Raw genomic sequence first — 20,481 nt, 5'->3', positions numbered from 1 at the left:
TTCAATCATGTACTCGTGCGGTTAGAATTCATAGTCTGCAATTGGGACACCTGAGCGAACAGGAACTCAACAAAACAAAACATATCAAAACAAAACAAAAACAGCAGCAATTTTTACACCGACACGGATCCCCTACAGCTCTGCATCTCCCCCGTAGCAAGACTCGTCCAGTGGGGTGAAAGCTTAGGAGAGCCAGAGGTAAAGAACGAAGTCGACGAGTCCAAAGGAATGACGTCACGTTGCAGTGAAGATAAAAGGGTTTGTGTGTTTTTTCAGTCCGTAGATATGTCCACAAAGTCCCATGTGCACTCCAGACTAACCCTCTTTTTTTGCCCTTTATTGGTTTTGAGGTATCGAGATCTCAGAGCAAAGGGCTGCATTTTCTAGCTTTTTACAAGATAAGACAGAAGGACAGATGCGCACGCACGCACACACACATTTCCACAAACAGTCAATAAATTAGGAAATAAAATAGGAAAACCATGGTATGCGCAATGCCCCGCCTTGTATCTAATAATAATCCTTGTTCACAACCTTCATGGTCGGAGGCCGACTTCTTTTTTTTCCCCCCATTGGTTGAGATTGGTCAGAACAATGTAGTACAAAAGATGGACTAATATGTTTGCGGGGAGTGTGGGGGTGTTTGTGTTAAGAGGGTGAAAAGAGCAAAGCGGTAAGTGTTAACCTGAGCCTTCTCTACTTAGTGGCTGGAACACTGCAACACAAAGCCATGTTGGCTCAATATTAGGGATGAACTGACACCAATGCTACGCTGTCCATACTGCCCCAAGTGATCAATCCATTTCCTTCAGTTCAGACATCACCACAGTTTCAACACTTGACTTATTTCAACAACTAATGTGTGCTTGTTGGGTCAGATTTAGCTGATTTGATGATATCCGGTTCCATGAACTACAACCAAAATGCAGTGTGGAGCAGTGTCAGTAGCTCTCTCTGACTTCATGTGGCGAACCTGTAACGTCAGTCATCCATGTCGTCTGAGACATATCTATGACATATGGCTAATACAAATGTTCAGTCCGATCAGAGCCTTGCAGAGCCCCATTGAAATTATTAATTCAATAAATTAATCGTTAATCATTTAAAAAGTATAAAACGTGTGAGTGGAGGTACAGTCCTGTGGCCTACTGGCAGTGGGCCACAGGACAGACCGAACGCCCCACTGATAAGACGGCTCGACTCCTGCAGAGCCACACCGTTAAAAATGGATGTCATGATCTAAACAAATACTTGGCTTGGATGGAACTCAACAAGCAGGGGACAAGGATGTATATTTTCCCTGCTTAGTGCTTCCTCTCCCCATGCTGTGTACTGGTGTCAGTGCATCCCTGTCAAACCTTCACCCACTTCCGCAATACATTCCCAGACTGTACATACATGGTCTTTGATGTTTTGAGGAGGAAAAGTCGGAATTATGCCCGGACAATACTTAAGTCGCGTGCCAGTGTCGCGCAGCGGAAACAGCTAGTCTCTGCTCCATTTTCGGCACACAACGTACCGCGCGACCATGTGTAAATCAGGGATTTTACGGTTAACCGGACCTGGTCGCTGCGACTCGGGTTATGCTGAGGGGACAAAGTGAGGGATGGATGCTCTGCTTTCACCCAGGGACTCGGCGCCCCCGCGGTAGAAACAGCTACATCTTGGGTCTATTGCATCGCCGTGCCCGTTGGACACTTCAGACGGGGCATCCGGCAGGGAAGGCCGAGCTGGAGGAAACACAGTGTCACATGCGTGATGTGCGCCGCCGCGATCGGTGCTGCATATACATACAGCGGTGACTAATCAGCGGGCATCAGCAGCGGGAAGAAGAAAATAATCCAGAGGAGATAACATTGCCCCGGATGGGGACTCCGGTGAGATGGGGAGTGAGAGCAGGCGATGCGGTGATCTGACATGCATCCGGTTGCTGTTGGGAAGATTTGGTTTGCGAGCGCACTGGAAAAAGTGTCGACTTCTATGGTGGGTTTTCTGGGAGAACCTACTCCAGTATGTGGATAACCTTTTGTGTGTTTATATTTTTTAAACCATATTGCACATGGCTGGAATGACTTCAAAAATCAACTAGGCAAACATTATTCTACTTAAAACAATTAAAAGTTCCTTTAACGTCGCCAATATCAACAAAGTGTGAAATGTGAAACCAGTCTAGCACTGGTTTCAGGGATGTTCCTGGCTTTGCGCAATTTCTCTTCCTTATCCAACCTCCAGAGCTTCAGCAGCATTGTTGTTGTTGTTCAGCACCAGAAACAACTATGGCATCGGCTGTAACCCATAGTTTTCATACTTGGATTGTTGGGGGTGGGGCGGCTTGTCTTTTGTAGATCTCACTTCTCGTTCAAAAGAAAAAAACAACTTCCCTAACTTTCTAAGAGAGGAGGAGGAGCACAGAAGGGTAAGCAGAATTCCACTATGGGCCAGCTTGTACAATGTCTCTCCTCCATCACCTGAACCCCACCCCCCACCCCCCTCCCAATGTTGCAAAAGACCCCCCCCCCCCAAAAAAAATGTACTTCCTCTGGAGCGTTTCTGTGGCCAATAAATCCTTTGTGAAACCTGCCGTTGCTCCTCTGGACACCCAACACAGTATGTTCCTTCATCTCTCCTCCTTCCTGGACACCTTGGAGGAATGCCACGCCGTGGACCTGCGGAGAGGAGGGTGGAGGAGGGAGAGCTGATGGGTTTTGGGTGGTTGGAGACTAGGGCATTCACAGAATATTCAAATATCAAAGTCACTATTCAACGTTGTTCACCAAAGTCGAATATTCGCTTTTTTTTTTTGTTTTGTTTTGTTTTCTCTTTAAAAAATATATAGTTTATAAAGCTTGGCTAGATAGGAAGTCATAAGAATGAGTTGTTAATGCCCCTGGTGGATGAATTTGTTAATGCTCTATACCAGGGGTTCTCAAACCTTTTTAGGCTGTGACCCCCAAAATAAACATATATGAACTGGTGACCCCCACCCTGACAAGCTGTTGGAATTGTAGGTATTACATTTAATGTGACTTGGTTCTGCAGATAAATATTGTGAAAATAGTAGATCTGATATGATGATGGGCGTTCGCAAAAGCGAGATTTACACGATGGGTTTTGGGCAGGTGGAGACTAGGGCATTCACGGAATATCCGAATATCAAAGTCACTATTCAACGTTTTTTTTTCTTCGCTCTCTTTAAATGGTTTATACAGCTTGGCTAGATAGGAAGTCATAAGAATGAGTGGTCAATGAACCGGGTGGATGAATTGGTTAATGCTCTATCTATACTGATGTCATGCATCACGTTTCCTCTCCCGGACATAATTACCAGTGGGAAGAACGGCGGCCAAGCAGCAAACTCGCTGTCACAATGTAGGAAGAGCCAGCTAATGCAGCTGTCACTACTAGACCGAGCATTGCTCGTTTTTATTGGATGCAAAAAAAGATATATATATATATATTTCCTGTAGAATATTTGACTATTCGAATACTTCGAGGTTGAATAATTCGAATACTAAAAATCACTATTCGTGAATGCCCTAGTGGAGACTCTTATTGGAGCTCACACACAGCAGCACACGAGTGCTTATTCTACAATTAGCCCTATGAAGGTGTCACACGTCAGAAATGGCGGTCTGCTTGAAAATAGCTGATCTACAAGCTCACAATGTGTGGTGAGCTTGTAGATCAGCTGTAGATGGGCTATTTTCTAAACATTTCTTTTTAATACATATTCAACTTTTTAATAAATTTTTTATCGGACAATCTGAATAATTAGTACTTTTATACTTTTGTAATTTTGATTACCGGACTTTTTTAAAGATTTGTTCTTGGGCTTTTTGCCTTTATTGGATAGGACAGTAGACTGACAGGAAATGGGGGAGACAGGGAGTGACATGCGGCAAAGGTCGCCCGGATCGGGAATTGAACCGACGACGCCGACAGGCATTGATGCCAAAATGGCAATGCCTATACTGTATGGTATGCGCCTGGTCCACTAGGCCACCAGGCGCCCCTGATTACCGGACTTTTAACCGAGTGTTTTTACATTGCAGTATCGATACTTTTACCTAAGGAAAAATAAACAAGAGTACTTTTTCCCCACCACTGCTCATTTGTGGCAGCTGAGACCAAGTCTGTCCCCTCACCTGATGAAGGTCTTGAAGGCAGCGCTCTGAGGGTTGATGCAGAGCGGCACTCGTTTGCCCTGCTGGTGCTCCGTGATGAAGCGATGGATCAGCTCTGATGAAAGCATGGAAAGGTACAAAGTTACCTCGCAGTCTTGTTAAAGCCCAGAACATAAATGACGTCAAACAATAGATACCATAACAAATCTGTCTCCTGTGTCCTAGACAGTGTTGGGCGGTAACTAGAAGTAATGTTCCCCTGGAACAACACATTTTGAGATGGGGGGTCCGCGGTCAATTTTACATATAATTGACATGAAAATGTTTGAGCACCACAGATAAAAAAAAACATACGTTTTCCAGAAAACCATTAGAATTTAGAAGACTTTTTCTTCTCCTTCAGGTCGTTATTTTTTAACTTATTATATTATGTTTTTGTATGTATAGCAAACAGGTCATCTTGGGCAGCAGAGTTACTTTTCCTTCAAGTCTTAATGGGATAAATCCATAGAGTATATATAAAATAGAGAGCGGACGAGCCCCGCCCCCACTATCATTTCAATGCAAGTGCTCAGTGGCGTTTTGAAGCAACGGCTACGTGCTAGCATGTAGCTAATCCAGGTGCATTCTGGGGAATGGCTCCACTACGCAGTGGAGCCAAACGTCACGAATGACGTCACGAACGACGTCGACGTCCATTGAACCCTATTGTAGACCCCCGCCTGAAATTCCAGCTTTGGCCAGTAGGGCGGCTGCTTCAATATTTACAAGCCGTTCTGGGGGCTTGGATAAATCCCATCAGACTTATTGCATGTGTCTCTCCTACCTTTGCCCTGCCACACGGACAGCAGGCTGTTCTCGTAGCTGTGGCTGAACGGCCGCTCGGCCGGAGGCTCGAAGTCCCGCGTGTACACGCGCCCGCTGGGCACCGAGTAGCAGCACTGGCACATGCAGGTGTGGTAGCGCAGGCGCCCCTCGTCCAGGTAGGGGTGAGAGAGGGCATCGCTGCCAGAGATCCGCTTGGCCTGTGGGCACCGCCAGAACAAAGAGGGTCACAACAGGTCTGCCGCAAAAGCACTGTGTGTGTGGTCTGCTTTCTTTCTTTTTTTAAACTTAATTTTTATTTGCAGATTATCACAAGCGTCACAGTACAATCTTTGTGTGATAGATACATTGTTGTATCATTTTAAATGTCTAATTTCAGTCCATTTCAAAGTTCGTTATCGGTGGTTTCATCCTGTTGGGTGTTATACACAGTAAATGTTTCCCATTTCTCCAGGAACAGCTCTTCTTGCAACCTGAGTTTGTGGATAAATCTCTCCATCATATATATTTCCACCACAATGCACAGCCACTGCTCACAAGTTGGAGGGTCACTTTTATAATAAATCTTGTGATTGCTTTTTTGCTGGCTGCCAGCAGCACCTTGAACAGATACATATCATCTCTATGCATGTTGTGTGTGGTCTGCTTTCCAAGCCAGTGTTTCTCAAACTTTCACATTTCAATGTCTCCCCTCAACTATGACAGTGTACAAATGGAACCAAATGAACCCGTTAGGGTTCATTTGGTTCCATTTGTACACTATCAGCTTTGAGAACCACTGTTCTAAGCCCTACATATGACACTAAGGTCACCATTTCCACACAACCAAGCACTTGAGCCTAAAATAAATCAAAGTCATAATGGCCAATTTGTAAAACAAATCGGAAGCAGCAATAGATTGTCTGTGTCCTGTGCAGCAAATTGTCTCTGTCGGGTGGAAACCTAAACATGTCTAAAAGACTGCACAAAGGAAACTCATATTGTTTCATTTGAATGTTGTGTATCGTCGTTGTCGGGTGGAAACCCTGTATCTCCAAAACCGTTCGTTTTGCATTTATCATTTTAAAAATGATCTAACCTAGTGAGAGCAGCCGATCTACAAGCACACAACGCCTCGCGTAGATCTGCTGTTTTCACTAGTCTTGTGCGACAGTCTTGTATGATGAAGCAGGGCTTTGCTTCATGACAAAACGCACACATTTGAAACTTGGAGATACAAGGTTTCTGCCCGACAGTGACGGTATGCTGCTGCCAGCTTTCTCGTACTTCATGAGACGTCGCCTGATGGGAGGCGGACAAGTTAGAGAAAGTACATTTTGTATAGAAGCATTTCTAGTATTCGTCCAAACATAATGTGAAAGGGATCCGACATTTCTGTTTGAGAATACACTTTTACAGATCTGCTAGTTACATTCATAATGCACATACAGTACGTACGTGAAATGTGCTCTGCATTTTCCCCATCCTCACTAATGAGGATGAGTAGTGGATGCTAATAATACAGTGCCAAGGGAGCAGATAGGGGCTAAGTGTCTTGCTCAAGGACACATTAACAATAGGCTAGGCGAACCAGTGACCTTCTGATTCCCAAGTGGCCTCTCCCTCCATCCACTCAGCTACTGTTGCCATCGTTAAGTAGGAGAATGTCGTTGAAACCTCTTATCTCCATATTCTACCTTTTTATTTTGTGATCCGGTCAAGCTTGTAGATCTGCTACTGAGACGATATAGTGCTTTAAAACCCATTTAGAACAGGTACACATTATTGTGTATCATTATTTTATGCTTTAACTATTGAAAAACAGCAGATATACAAGCTCACAGCGCGGCTGCGAGCTTGTAGATCTGCTATTTTTGAAAAATCGTGAAAATTAGAATTTTGACCCGATTCTATAAGTGCCTTTTGAATCCTTCTAAGGTTTTTTGAAAAACCTATGTTTCTATGTCAGCAATCTGGCCAGCCATCGTCAAAGAAAAGGTCCTTTTCACTTAACTGGAGGTCAGTTAGGTCTGTTCTTGAGAGACTACTATGTCAGAGGTTCTCAAACCTTTTCATGTGAAGGACCCCCAAACTGATATTTATTTGGCCACGGACCCCCATCTCAAAATATCTAGTTCCAGGGACGCCCCAGAAGCGAAATTTGAGTTACAAACGTTCGCTTTCACGACTTTAAAAAAAATAGCAGATCTACAAGCTTGTAGTGGTTATACTGGTTGTACTGGTTAAAGCATTCAATAATTCTAGGCCTAAATGAGTTAAGTGGTTACACAGTCAGTGCTGGAACTCTTCCCAGCATCGAGCAGCAACAATGTACCAAACGGTTAGTTCTGTGAGCACTCACCGGGTCAAAGACCAGCATGCGACACAGCAAGTGAACGGCCTCGTGTGTGGCACCGTCAGAGAGCATGTAGAGCACCGACAGCGACGGCTGGGAGGAAGACAAAGAGAAAAAGAACGTCAATTGATTGTTTTCCGCAATCAGTAACTTTTAAGGTCACGGTTCGAAAAGCAATTTGCCAATTCTAAACCTACCTCCTGGCTTTAGCAGGATAGGAATCTCAGGCTGTTGTAAACTAAAGTACCCTTCTCTTCACATCATTCAAACTCTTGATGGCAATTTGACATAGTTTCCATTTTGAGGTCACAGATTTGATTTAGATTTTTGACATTTTGTTCATTTATGCATTTCATGTACAGTATATGTTGAATGGCAAGCTATTTATCCATTAGGCAGGCATATGCCTGACCTTATGGAATTCTGTTGCTCTGCTGCAAACTGTGCTGCTTCTGCTTTTAATTGTAATGTTGTATCAACTGTTGTTTTTAAATTGTTGTTTTAAATTGTTGTTTAGCGACCCCGAGTGTCTTGAAAGGCACCTTATAAATAAAATGTATTATTATTATTAATCTATTAATCACAGCCATTTATTTCTTGCCCACCTTTGCCGTTACATCATGGCAAGGCAACTACACAACCCAAACCTTAACCAAAGTGTCCTACTCCTAGCCCTTTAACACAACTAGTGCCTCTTAATCTGAAGGTTGCTTGGTGCCTCGGAACCACGCAGTTTCCTCCATAGGCCGCCGCTATTATTTTGAAGGGCTGGAAGGGGGTTGTTTTTGTTTTTTTGGATTATCACTTGACGGCAACGATTACGTCATCTAGTCACATGACAGTCTGGGACAAGAAGAGGAAGATGGCTGCGCCCTGCCTTGTGCCTTGTTTACATTTAGATCTGCTGCAAAATGTCTCAAAATGGCTATTTTGTTTAAATGAAGTTTCTTTATGGGCCTCTCCATTGACTTAACATTGAGGAGCTTCACTTCGCGTGCACGCCCAACGTGCGTTGTAAACAAATCGCCGACATTACCGATGCGGGCGGGACCGGAGCGACGTACAGTAAGTAATCATATCTTTACTGTATATACAGTAAGATTCACAGTCCTCACCGTCAACGGCGCCATGGTATTAACCCTTTCAATGACGGTGAGGACTGTCAACGGCAGCAGAACAGTTAAGCCCAAATTTCTAAACAAATCCACAAGCTTGTAGATCGTTTTTCTTTTTTGACATACCCAAAATAGAGACACCACAGCTTTGTTTTTTACAACAAGGGTTCATATTTTAGATTGTAATTAGAGAAAAGAAAAGATTGTAATTAGAGAAAAGAAAAGATGAGTGTTAAAATGTTTTCATCTACTGCTTTCTATTATTTTAGCGATTTTAGTTATTTTGATTTCATTGGGTGGGAGCATGCGTACAAGTGGCTAAATATGTATTTTTAGACACAATAAGCTCATTACCAAGATGCACCGCAATCTTTCATGGGCAGATGTGACTCAAGGCGACCAGACTTAAGGGGGCTAGTAGTGTTACCGCAAATAGTGATAAAGAAATCGCACAAGTGGCTAAATACATATTTAGCCACTTGTACACATGCCCCCACCCACTGAAATAAAGATTGCTCTAATTAAAAAAAAAACAAAGTTGTCCTTTAAAGTGGATGAAAACATTGTTTGCAGGACCTACCGGTTTGTGAGGTCCCCTTAGGATGTGGGCCCTGGCCCCCTCACAGGCTGAGGCCATGGCGGAGAGAGGAGGGGTGCCCAGCAGGTCTGTGATCAGGTCCAACTACAACAGCAGGGAGGACAACAACATCCAAATGAAAAGCCGCCAACAGTGTCAAGCTGCTTTAGCACGCTCTGGTGGACACATTTACACACATAATATTAATACTATAATAGTGCCATACAAAGGTCGACTTCCCTCTCAAAAATACTGTATATACCGGTATATTAAGGTTTTCAATTACTTTTGTGTTTTAGATTGAAGATTGGATTTGTCAAAGCCACTACACATATGATTCTCAATTATTGGGTGCATAATCTCAATACAATTCAACAACAATACAGTCCATACAGTACACGGGGATGCACACTGGTAAGCTTGTGTAATAGGAACTGGCAGCCACTCTCTAGATTTTGAGAAACCTCACTGACAACTTTAGTTATGACCATGAAAATCAATTTTGCAGATTGCTAAATAAATTCTGCCATGGCGCATTGCTGATCTGGCACAACTGTGCCTGTGTGTAGATCTGCAGTAAGGGTGACATTAGCCCATTTAGAACGGGTACACATTATTGTGTATCATTATTTTATGCTTTAGCTATTGAAAAATAGCAGATATACAAGCTCACAGCGCGGCAGAGCTCTGCTATTTTTTTTAATTATAAAAATTCGAATTTGGACCCGATTCTATAAGTGTCTTTTGAATCCTTCTAAGGTTTTTTTGAAAAACCTATGTTTCTATGTCAGCAATCTGGCCAGCCATCGTCAAAGAAAAGGTCCTTTTCACTTAACTGGAGCTCAGTTAGTCTGTTCTTGAGAGAACTACTACGTCAGTGGTGCTCAAAACGATATTTATTTGGCCACCCCCATCTCCAAATATTTAGTTCCAGGGACCACCCAGAAGCAAAATTTGAGTTAAAAGCGTTCGCTTTGAAAATGCATATATATTCAAAGATTTGCACACATTTTCACAACTTTTTCAAAAATAGCAGATCTACAAGCTCGCAGCGCGGCACTCGGTGCCACGCTCGCGCGCTGTGAGCTTGTATATCTGCTATCTATTTTTCACTGGTTAAAGCATTCAATAATTCTAGCCCTAAATGGGTTAAAGGAGAGCACATGGGGTCACCAAAATCAGCGAGGTTTCATCCTCTTTGGAGCAATAATGTGGTTCAGCATGTTCATGGCAGCCAGTGCCTTAGGGTTAGTCAAGATATCTTGTGTGGAAATAAGACATTTTTTCCCCTAAGGGTGGCACTAAAGGAAAGGTCGTGAGGTTACCAACATCAATACAAATCAATACCCTCCAGGGAGCATGAAGGCGCACTGAGAATTCCTCAGCAATTATATCTTGTTTGTGTTGGATGGATGGACGGGCAGACAGACGGACTGACCAACTGTCATTGCCATCCTCAGAGTGCCACCACAAGCAAGGCTAAGAATTGGCATCTGATGACAGACTAAACTATGCATTGGCAACACTAGAGGATCCTTAAGTACTTTATGACAGGGGTCTTCAACAGGGGGTCCGGGACCCCTAGGGGGTCCTCAGAGTTACTACAGGGGGTCCTCCAAATCTTTGTGTGATAGACTTTTTCTCCTTTTTTATATTAACCATTTGAATCCTAGTGTCCATATTGGGAGAACTTTAGGCAAAGAAATAGCAGATCTACAAGCTCACAAGATGGTAGATCGGCTATTTTCAGCAAAGAGCTTTGGTGTAGAGGGGGAAAAGAGCAGACAAAGTAGAGTGAAAGGTCAGGTTTATAAGTATTGACGGTTCAAGTGGTTAAATATCCGAAAACACAAATTGACATTAATCCAAAACACACTGACGATTGTGCTGTCAAGCGATGACACTATATGGAATCTATGAAAAAAAGGTTGTGGGGGTCCCTGCTTCATCTCTCTCTCAATTAAGGGGACTTGGCCTGAAAACGTTGAAGACCCCTGCTTTATGAGTATCATGTCCATCTACAAGCTCAGGGGACACGTTGTGAGCTTGTAGATTGGCCATTTTCGGTAATAAATCAGGCTTCACACCACATGCCGTCTCTGTCCCCTTTGGCCCCCTTACCTGCTGGATGGGGCTCTGGGCCTGGAAGAGTATCCGCCGGCCAAGCAACTCAGCGAAAATGCAGCCCACCGACCACACGTCGATGGCGGACCCGTAATGTCGGCTGCCCATCAGCACCTCGGGGGCGCGGTAGTACTGCGTCACCACCTCCTGGGTCATGTGCCGCGACGGGTCGGGCTCCTCCACACGGGCCAGCCCAAAGTCACAGATCTGCTCACACAGCAAGACAGACGTTAACAACACTTAGGAGGGTTAAGATGTCTCTGGTAGCCTACAGAGCATGGTGGCCACGGACCCCATTTGATACCAGTGTTCATTTTGACAGCAGTTTTTTGATTCAGTGATAGTCTTTTGGATAACATTTTACTTAGTTTTAGTCATAACCATTCATCTGGAATGTTTTGGTCGACTAAGTGTACAATTTATTTTGTCAACAAAAACATATTTTGGCGGGCCTTGATGGCGATGGCGTCGTAATGCTTGGTTGTATGCTGAAAATAGTCGATCTACAAGCTCACAACTTTGGGAGGTTGTAGATCGGCTATTTTCAGGGCGCAACACCGGAGGGCGAAACCTAAAATGAATTGTCTTTGAGCACACATTAAGAACCACTGCTATAAATCATGAGGACTTTACCGAATGACTTCTACTAACTTAGGGATCCAAAATATGAAACAAATATACACGCAAGAACAACGGTTACCTTGAGCAGGCAGTTGCTGTTGACCAACAGGTTTCCAGGTTTGATGTCCCTGTGCAGGATCCCAGCAGAATGAAGGTACTTCAAGCCTGATCCAGAAAGTAAATTAAATTATATAAATGTGTATCTAATCTCACCACATCACATTCACATCATGCACATAGGGCTAGGCGATAGGGTGATAATTATCCTTGAGACGATACAATGTCTCCACGATATGCCTTTTCAGAGATATCGTATATATTGTGATACAATTGAGGGAGCCTTGTAAAAAATCCTGTTTAAGCGTTAATACAGAGATTCGTTGCAGAATTCAATTTAAACCTGCATTTTGGTCTAAATCAGTAGTTCTCAAACTTTAAAATATCAAGGTTTCCACTCTGACAGTATACAAATGAAACCAAATGGACCCGTAAGGGTCCATTTGATTTCATTTGTATACTGTCAGTTACATACTTGTAAAGTTCATGTAGACCTCCCAAAAGGAACCTAGAGAGTCTATATTTTGTCAAGTAACTTGAAAAATAACCATAAAAACCAACGCGAAAAAGAATCGTGATAAAATCGTGTATCGTGATACAGCTTGGGAAAATATCATGATATTGTATTTTTCCATATCGCCCACCCCTACATGCACACATTATTGGAATAGCACAGCGACCATGAGAATTCCTCAGTTGGGATCATAGAAAAACCACCATGAAATTTAAGTCTTGTCATAAGCCATGCCTTAATTTCAATATTTAGGAACAAGGAGTGCTTCTCCAGAAGGCAGCCAGCTGTTTCTTGCCGACACAGAACAGGTTTGTTTTGCGTCTGCAACATAATCCACTAAATACTTTCTTTCACAACCAGAGATAATTCATCTCAAATGAGACAACGTGTGCAATCATTTGGTTTCCTTATCTCACGTTATTGCTTAATTCTAAGTCTTAAAAGCTTCCCATAATTTGGATGTTGACATTTGTTATTCTCTGCACTTTTATCACACATCTGTTTTGTATGCTCTTTGATTTATTATCATCATGATGCAGCAATGATTTGGGAGGTGCACTGCATAGTGATACAAAAGTACGGATGGGACGATAAACAGTATTGTTTATCATGATAAAAAACACTCACGATAATCGTATCGTGGATATGTAATTTATCGTGATATCGTCCTGCTTCATGCACTGGGATCAATTCGCCTTTTATTTGAGCTGCATATGCTGTATGACTTAAAACCTCTATAACTGGTAAAATACATACTTGACGCAACGCAGTGTGAGCTTTTGGCAAATATTCTGCCTCAGGATAATGGATTTTGATTATCGCCAAAATATCATAAATCACGATTTCTTTTGTCACAATAATCGTGATATGAAATGTTCATATTGTCCCATCCCTACCCAAGTGTTTTGACTCTGGGTCACTACACTTGGCCACTCACCTCGAAGGATCTGATAGAGGAAGACCTTGATGTGATCGGTGGTGAGAGGCTGTGGAGACACGATCACCTTGTGCAGGTCACTCTGCATCAGCTCTGTAATCACGTAGCTGTGGGGTTTCAACGGTCAAGGACAAATCTCTGACACGCCGATGGATTCATCTCCAGACTACGATAAGATTCCTAATCAAACTAAATAGATTTTTTCCACTTCATTGATGAATAAATAAATGACAGCTTGACAACTATTTCCCCCCACTGAGGACTGACTACTGAGTCTATGGATTCTAGAGTCTGTCAGCTCTATTCTAAATATTTCATGATTTAAAAAAACAATCAATAGTCATCTTAAAAGAAAAGAAAAAAAGACTCAAGTGCCACGCACGTAGCACAAATCAATTTGAACATCAATCATAATGTAGGGCTTTACCAAAAACAGCATAACTGCAACACAATGATAAATTAAGCTATGAACTTAAGTAACATTACAATTGTATTTGACACAACAGAAGTGTCGGGTCAATCTCATATTCAGTGGCCAGTCTCAGACCGCAGTGATGTACTGAATATAGACTAGCGACAAGCAGCTAAATTAAACTAAGGTGATAAAAAGGACATGACAGGGGAAATTAATGAAACGAAACTGGGACGAGGCGTGAGTGAGTGAGGAATCTAAGGTGAGCCTAAAGTCTGACTTATACTTTTGTTGTATGAGAGTGTCGCATGGCAAAAAATAACTCATCTACAAGCTCACAACATGGTGTGAGCTTGTAGATCTGCCATGTTCTGCATTAAAGGGTTCTGGTGGTAAATGCAAAACAGTCCTAATGGACAAACAAGTACCATGCTCAGTCTGTGGATAACATGTCAAAGTAACACACAGCACAATCTTCACTAAAGAGAGAGTGTGTGTGTGTGTGTGTGTGTGTGTGTGTGTGTGTGTGTGTGTGTGTGTGTGTGTTCATGTGCATATTTATAGGATACATCTCCTCGAAGCAATCAATCTGTGGAGGCTGCAAAATGTCCAAGGCTGACAGCACCTGAAAAGATATAAAGAACAATCACCAATTATGCCAACTAAACCCTATGTTTCATCTAATGCAACTCCCCCCAGCTCCTACTTCCTACTGTGTTGTGGGATATTACATTGTCGTGTTTGAAGAAGCACAGCATCCTCAGTTCCCTGAAGACCCTTTTGCAGGAGACCAGGTTCTGGAAGACATTGGGCATCTTCTTCAGGGCCACTTTGCGGCCATCTCTGGGGTCTGTAACTGACCTGTGGGACATTTGAGAACGGGTCAAAACACAGCATTATCAAACAGCTTCGCGTTCAAGGAGAGCAGTTAGCTGTGTCTGTGCTAGGGACGGGACGATACGAAAACGTCATATCACGATTATTGTGACAAAACAAATCGTGATTTACGATATTATCGCGATAATCAAAACCCATTATCCTGAGGCGGAACATTTGCCAAAAAATAGCAGATCAACGAGCTCACAACGCATCGCAACATGACACGTTGTGAGCTTGTATCAAGTCTGTATCAAGTACATATATTATAAAAGTACCTTTTACAAATTATAGAGGGTTTTAAGTAGTACCGGATATGCAGCTCGGCAAATCAAAGGTGAATTGTTCCCAGTGCATGACGGAGGACGATATCACGATAAATTAAATCTCCACAATACGATTATCTAGATTGTTTTTAATCACAATAAACGATAATATCGCTTATCGTCCCATCCCTAGGCTGTGCATTAGAGAGGTTTTACTCTAATGGATATAGGGGTGCAGATTCTACTACAAAGTAAAATCCTCAGAGTCCCTTTAGTCAGCATTCTGGTTGGTCCCTGACTGACCAACCAGTGGGCTCTTTCTGCAATGTTCTCCGCCTTTTATGGTTGAATTTGCTAAAAACATAATATTATGCCAAGTGTCACAATAATACACCTGAGATCTTCCTTTTTACTGACCTCAAGTTTAAAATGAGAATTGAATACACAGAATATCAATATGAAGCAACTGAAAAACATGTTATTTCAATGGTAGTGGATGGAGAGAAATAATTGTTGTCCAATCAAGAAGAAACCAAAACCAATGGGTGCGAAGAGGGGCATAACCACAGGAGGGACTTGATAATAGCTTTTATGAGCTACCCAGGATTCAAACCCGGGTTACCCACATATAAGATAGAAAATGTCCAAAGCTCACTCAAGAGCCAATCCCTGCTAGGCCATGGGAAATGTTGTTTATGAGATTCAGGCAACACTACTTGTCTAAAATGCTAACATACAGTTCTTGATTAATTGGCTTTACGTGTTATCCTTTATGCATTGTTGTAGAAGTCTACCTCTGTACTTTTTAAAAGTATTCAATCAATCAATCAATCAATCAATCAATCACCACATGGGTCAACATTTTTTTATAAGACCGTCTTGATCCAAAGCTACATCCAATTATAACAAATTGGGTCATTGGATTCTGGACACCAAAATATTATGCTTGATCTCATTTTTAGGTATTTGTACTTTACTTGAGTACTTCCAATTTCAAAACTTTTACTTCTACTCCATTAGAACTTGGATCCCAAAATTGTACTTTTAATCCACTACAATAATTGTAAAACTTTAGTTACTAGTTACTTTGCAGGTATACATTATACATTTTATAATATTATAAAAACATGCATAAACAACTTTAGCCCTATTTTATCTAGAAGCGATCTTCACTTTTGGTACTTTAAGTACATTTTGATGCCAACACGTTCATACTTTTACTCAAGTACATTGTGAATTCCGGACTTTCACTTGTAAAAGAGTATATCTTTATTCCAGTACTGATACTTTTAATTAAGTAAAATGTGTGAGTACTTTTTGCAACACTGATCGCACTTACCACACGACACCAAACGCGCCGTAGCCGATGGGTCGATCGGGCTCCATCTCGGCCGGGCTCGGCACCTCGCTGGCCGGGTTGCTGTACGGCTGGGGCACCGCAGCCCCGCCGCCGGCGCTGCCCCCGAGAGCGGTCGGGTGGCGAGGCGTCCCCGCCGGGGCCGTGGGTCCGGTCAGACACGGTGTCGCACTGAGGCCCGTGGAAGGCGTTCCAGAGTTCGTGTTGACACAGAAATACTTGTGGCCCCCCAGCTCAGCGGAGCCGCCGGGGAACAAGCTGCCGCACACCGCCTGTCGGCCCGCACCGCCACCGTGGAACGCCATTCTACTTTTTTAAAACAAAAAGTCAAAAATAAATAAAACCTCTCCGTCCGTCAGCCACGCCGAGCTACTCGTTTAATCGCGAATGGGATGCATTTCTCTGATGGTGATCAGATACGATGCTGTGCGTGCATGCATGCCTGGAAGTGTGGCGACATCCACCCGGTGTAAACAACAACCCGACGGAGGAGGAGGAGGAGGAGAGCTGCGATCCACAGATGATCTGAGCTCCAACCACCAAGCACATCATCCAGTCCACTAGTAGTTACTCAAAGATACCCCTTTGGCCCGGGTCTTATTAGGAGGAGGAACCGGGCAGACTTGCTCCAAGAACCGGGGGATCTTTAATAGCAGTTCACTTCAGTGAGTCACTTCCAGACTGTTGTTGATGAACAGAATGAACCATCCAATCCATCCCCCCTGCGCTGACATTTAGTAGCAAAAACACACAGTCTCGAACAAAAGTTGGGCAATCACCGCTGCGAGTCGGCGTAAATAAACAACAAAAAAAGTGTCGTTCGCTTTAGACGTTAGCTCCCATGCTAACCAGCTGTTCCCTCAGGCTAACGGCCAACAAACGAACGACCAGCCTCAGCTGACCCACATATAGCGGCTAACGGTTAGCTCTAATGCCGCTGGTACTGTGACCTAGATATTCCCCCGGAGAACAGGCGTTAGGCTCGGGGAAGAAAAGGCCGGGGTTGACATGGCACGGTGCCGAAGCGAGGAGGAGGCGAGCTACGGCGAAAAAACAACAAAAAACAACCTAAAAAGAAGTGGAAGCTTCGTGTTGTTGTGTTGTAGTCTTATTAGTCCGTCGCCGCGGAGCTCCTGCAGCAACAGCTAAACGGCTAGCTTCTTTAGCTTCAAGGCTAGCACGGTTTAATGAAGAAGGACCCAACTAGCGCTCTCTGTTAGCTCCGTGGTTGCTCGCTGCTAGCCTGTAGCTGCCTGGCCATTGTGTCGTACCCGTCCACTGCACTTTTATGTCCCGCAAATACACGGTCTCTTCGCCCCGGAGAGTCGTGTAAAGTGTCCCAGTGGAGGCCCCGCTGTCCTGTCTTCTTTGGGGGTTCTTTCTTTTTGTTGCGCGCTGTGTTAAAGCTGTAACTCTATGTAATGTAATGTGGTACAGTCAGTCAGTGTACACAGTGTTGGTGGCTGTAGCTTCACTCTGAGTTCGGTTTCCCAAACAGTGGGTCGGGGCCCATTTGTGGGTCGCGGGCAGATTTTTTTATGGGCCCTTTTAATTAAAAAAAAAAAGAGTTATATTTTATTTCTTCATGAAATGAATGAAGAAAATAATTTGTTTTTGGATTTATGTGGGGAAAAATGCCTTTTCTGGATTATAATAATAGTATATATATTTTAAACATTTTAAAATATATCATTTTATTTTTAGGAAATACATTTAAACAAACAAACAAACAAACAAACACAAATAATTCCATAAATACAATATAATAATTTTCAAGCTTGTTTGAGTGAGTCCCTAGGGAATATTTGGGAAGCAGTAGTAGTCTAACCTCGCCTACTAGTAGTCTAGTCTGCAGGACTAGCAGCTAGTATAGTTATCAGAATACCTGTCAAAGCTCCATTGGAGGTGGGCTCAGGTCTGCAGCAATGTCAAAGCTGGGAATAAATTCCTTACCAAACAATTTCTTCACCAATGTGTTCGTAAAGGTGTCTAGTAACATATCTAACAAAGATTGAAATTCAACATCCCTAGGAGAATCTTTGAGAGTTAGGGTAATTCTGGGTCTCATCACTTACTATACACTATACTATAAGGGAAAAAATGACTCCCACAAAATATGCTTTAAGTAGCATGTGAGGGGTCTAACTAGGTGTTTTTAATTATTCTGAATCCATTGCAAGCATTTGTTTTGCACGAAAAACATTCCTTGGGACCAAAAATGGACCCCATACAATTGTGAAAAGTGATGACTCATCAGTAAACCATCGTTTTTTTGGGGCTGTTTTTAACCCAAGGAATGTTTTTTTTGATTGATTGAAGACTTTATTAGAAGTTTGCATAGAAAAAGGTACAGTTTCATGATGGTACAGTTCACTGGTGCAAGGTCTACTAAAAGGTCTACTTTTCGTGTCAAAGATTCTCCTAGGGATGTTGAATTTCAATCTTTGTTAGAAGATATGTTACAACTAGACACCTTTACGAACACATTGGTGAAGAAATTGTTTGGTAAGGAATTTATTCCCAGGTTTTATTAATATCCCCTGACTATAGTAGCAGTACCTGTTGCTGCTTCAGTAGGAGGAGTTGAGGAGAGCCGAGTGGGGGATGGTTGGATGGATGGATGGATGCTTCCCTTGGATGGGTCCATTATTATAAAAAAATGCCATTATTAAACACAGGCCAGTGGTTCTCAAACGTCATTTCAATGAACATAACATAACTCTGAGAGCCATTTTTATCCTGTAAAAACTAAAGTAAGTGCCCTCTCCAGACCATGAATGCAGTTTTCACTGCGGTGAAAGAAATGCAAATGCCCTCTTCCCATGCCATAACTGAAGGCAGCATTCAAAAGAATTGCCTCGTCCAAACCCTCCTGAACTTGAATGCTGCATCTTATGTTGAAAGAATTGCCCTCTTTGTGTATAATCCATGCCCTTAGACCTCATCTCCTGTATTCACTTGACTATGCTCAGTTCAGTGGTAACACACACTGAAAATAGCCATCCTCCAGGCTATTTCTCCTCCTTGTAGGTCTGCTATTTTCAATATTTCCACCAAAAGGCCCTTTTAAAAATGTCAGCCCCTGCCTCTAAGTCTGCACATCCCTGGCATGCATCATATCTTCTATGCAATGACTCAGAGAATGGTACAAAAATCAGTCCTTGTTAAATCCACACATGCATTCACTGCCTTTTAATACAGTAGTAACGAGGCGCTATGCACTATGCATCATCACATACAGTCAATATGCACAGCCACAGAAATTGTGTCACCAACATAGCTACACATTACATGGCAATTTAAACTTTTCAAGAATTACAAATCAGCATCCAGATTAAGAACAAAGATCATTATGAAGCAAAGAGGTTATGCACATTCAATGTCCATGGGGAATATACACAAACAAACAATTCTTTCATCTTTTATCAGTTCTATAAAAAAAATGTATGTACATATTAATGGGCAATCTTCAATAGTTGGTTTGTCCCATGTCATTCCATGGTTCCCTGCTCTGGACATAGTCTCATCTGACAAAAGGCAAACTAGGAAACCATTTCAAAAACATCCTGGGAGATAAACTGAGATAGCCATGTTATCATTAGAGTATATTATGTTTTTTCTTTTGTGTAGATTTCCCACCAAAAACCAAACATTGATATAACATGAAATAATTATCTACAAAACAGCAATTGCTTTAAGAAATCGATATAAGCGGTGTAATTAATATAAAATAAAAACAAAACAGAAGCTATAAACCAAACTACTCGTAATTGTATTTTTTTTAATAACTATCATGGCAAATTGAAACAGCAAATCCACATGAATAAAAATACACATAACTTTTGCTCATTTAAGGTCACAAGCCACAGTTCCCCTACAGTCTCTTCCCCCCCAGAGGTGTCGCACCAAATTCTGGGCCCTGGGTATACAAGGATTCACTGGGGGGCCCTGTGCTTTAACTATTGAAAAATAGCAGATATGCAAGCTCACAGCGCGGCACCGAGTGCCGCGCTGCGAGCTTGTAGATCTGCTATTTTTGAAAAGTCATGAAAATCTTTGAATATTTCAAATCCTTCTGAGTTTTTTTTTTTTTTAAACCTATGTTTCTAACGGAACCCCATCTCAAAATATTTAGTTCCAGGGACCCCCCAGAAGCAAAATTTGAGTTACAAATGTTCGCTTAAAAAATACATATATTCAAAGATTTGCACACATTTTCACGACTTTTCAAAAATAGCAGATCTACAAGCTCGCAGCGCGGCACTCGGTGCCGCGCTGTGAGCTTGTAGAGCTTTTCAATAGCTAAAGTATGAAATAATGAAGGCCCCTCCACCACATTGG

At 42.5% G+C, this 20,481-nt stretch overlaps 1 protein-coding gene across 1 annotated transcript; it reads right to left on the bottom strand.

The window, feature by feature from the left end:
- Positions 1–2,534: 2,534 nt before the first annotated feature.
- On the bottom strand, positions 2,535–17,544 carry nlk1 (nemo-like kinase, type 1). The gene is made up of 11 exons (XM_080724381.1): positions 16,123–17,544; positions 14,373–14,502; positions 14,211–14,266; positions 13,230–13,336; positions 11,801–11,886; positions 11,098–11,307; positions 8,980–9,081; positions 7,291–7,377; positions 4,951–5,149; positions 4,146–4,239; positions 2,535–2,666 (listed from the first exon to the last, which is right to left on the bottom strand). Exons 1-11 carry the CDS (start codon positions 16,443–16,445, stop codon positions 2,618–2,620), a joined length of 1,443 nt encoding a protein of 480 aa, XP_080580507.1. The 5' UTR covers positions 16,446–17,544; the 3' UTR covers positions 2,535–2,617.
- Between the last annotated feature and the right edge of the window lie 2,937 nt (positions 17,545–20,481).

Source organism: Nannobrachium achirus, assembly GCF_963921795.1.
Source record: "Nannobrachium achirus genome assembly, chromosome: 4".
NCBI lineage: Eukaryota > Metazoa > Chordata > Actinopteri > Myctophiformes > Myctophidae > Nannobrachium > Nannobrachium achirus.
Note: the sequence above shows the minus strand (reverse complement) of the source record. Positions and strands in the feature narration are given on the sequence as shown.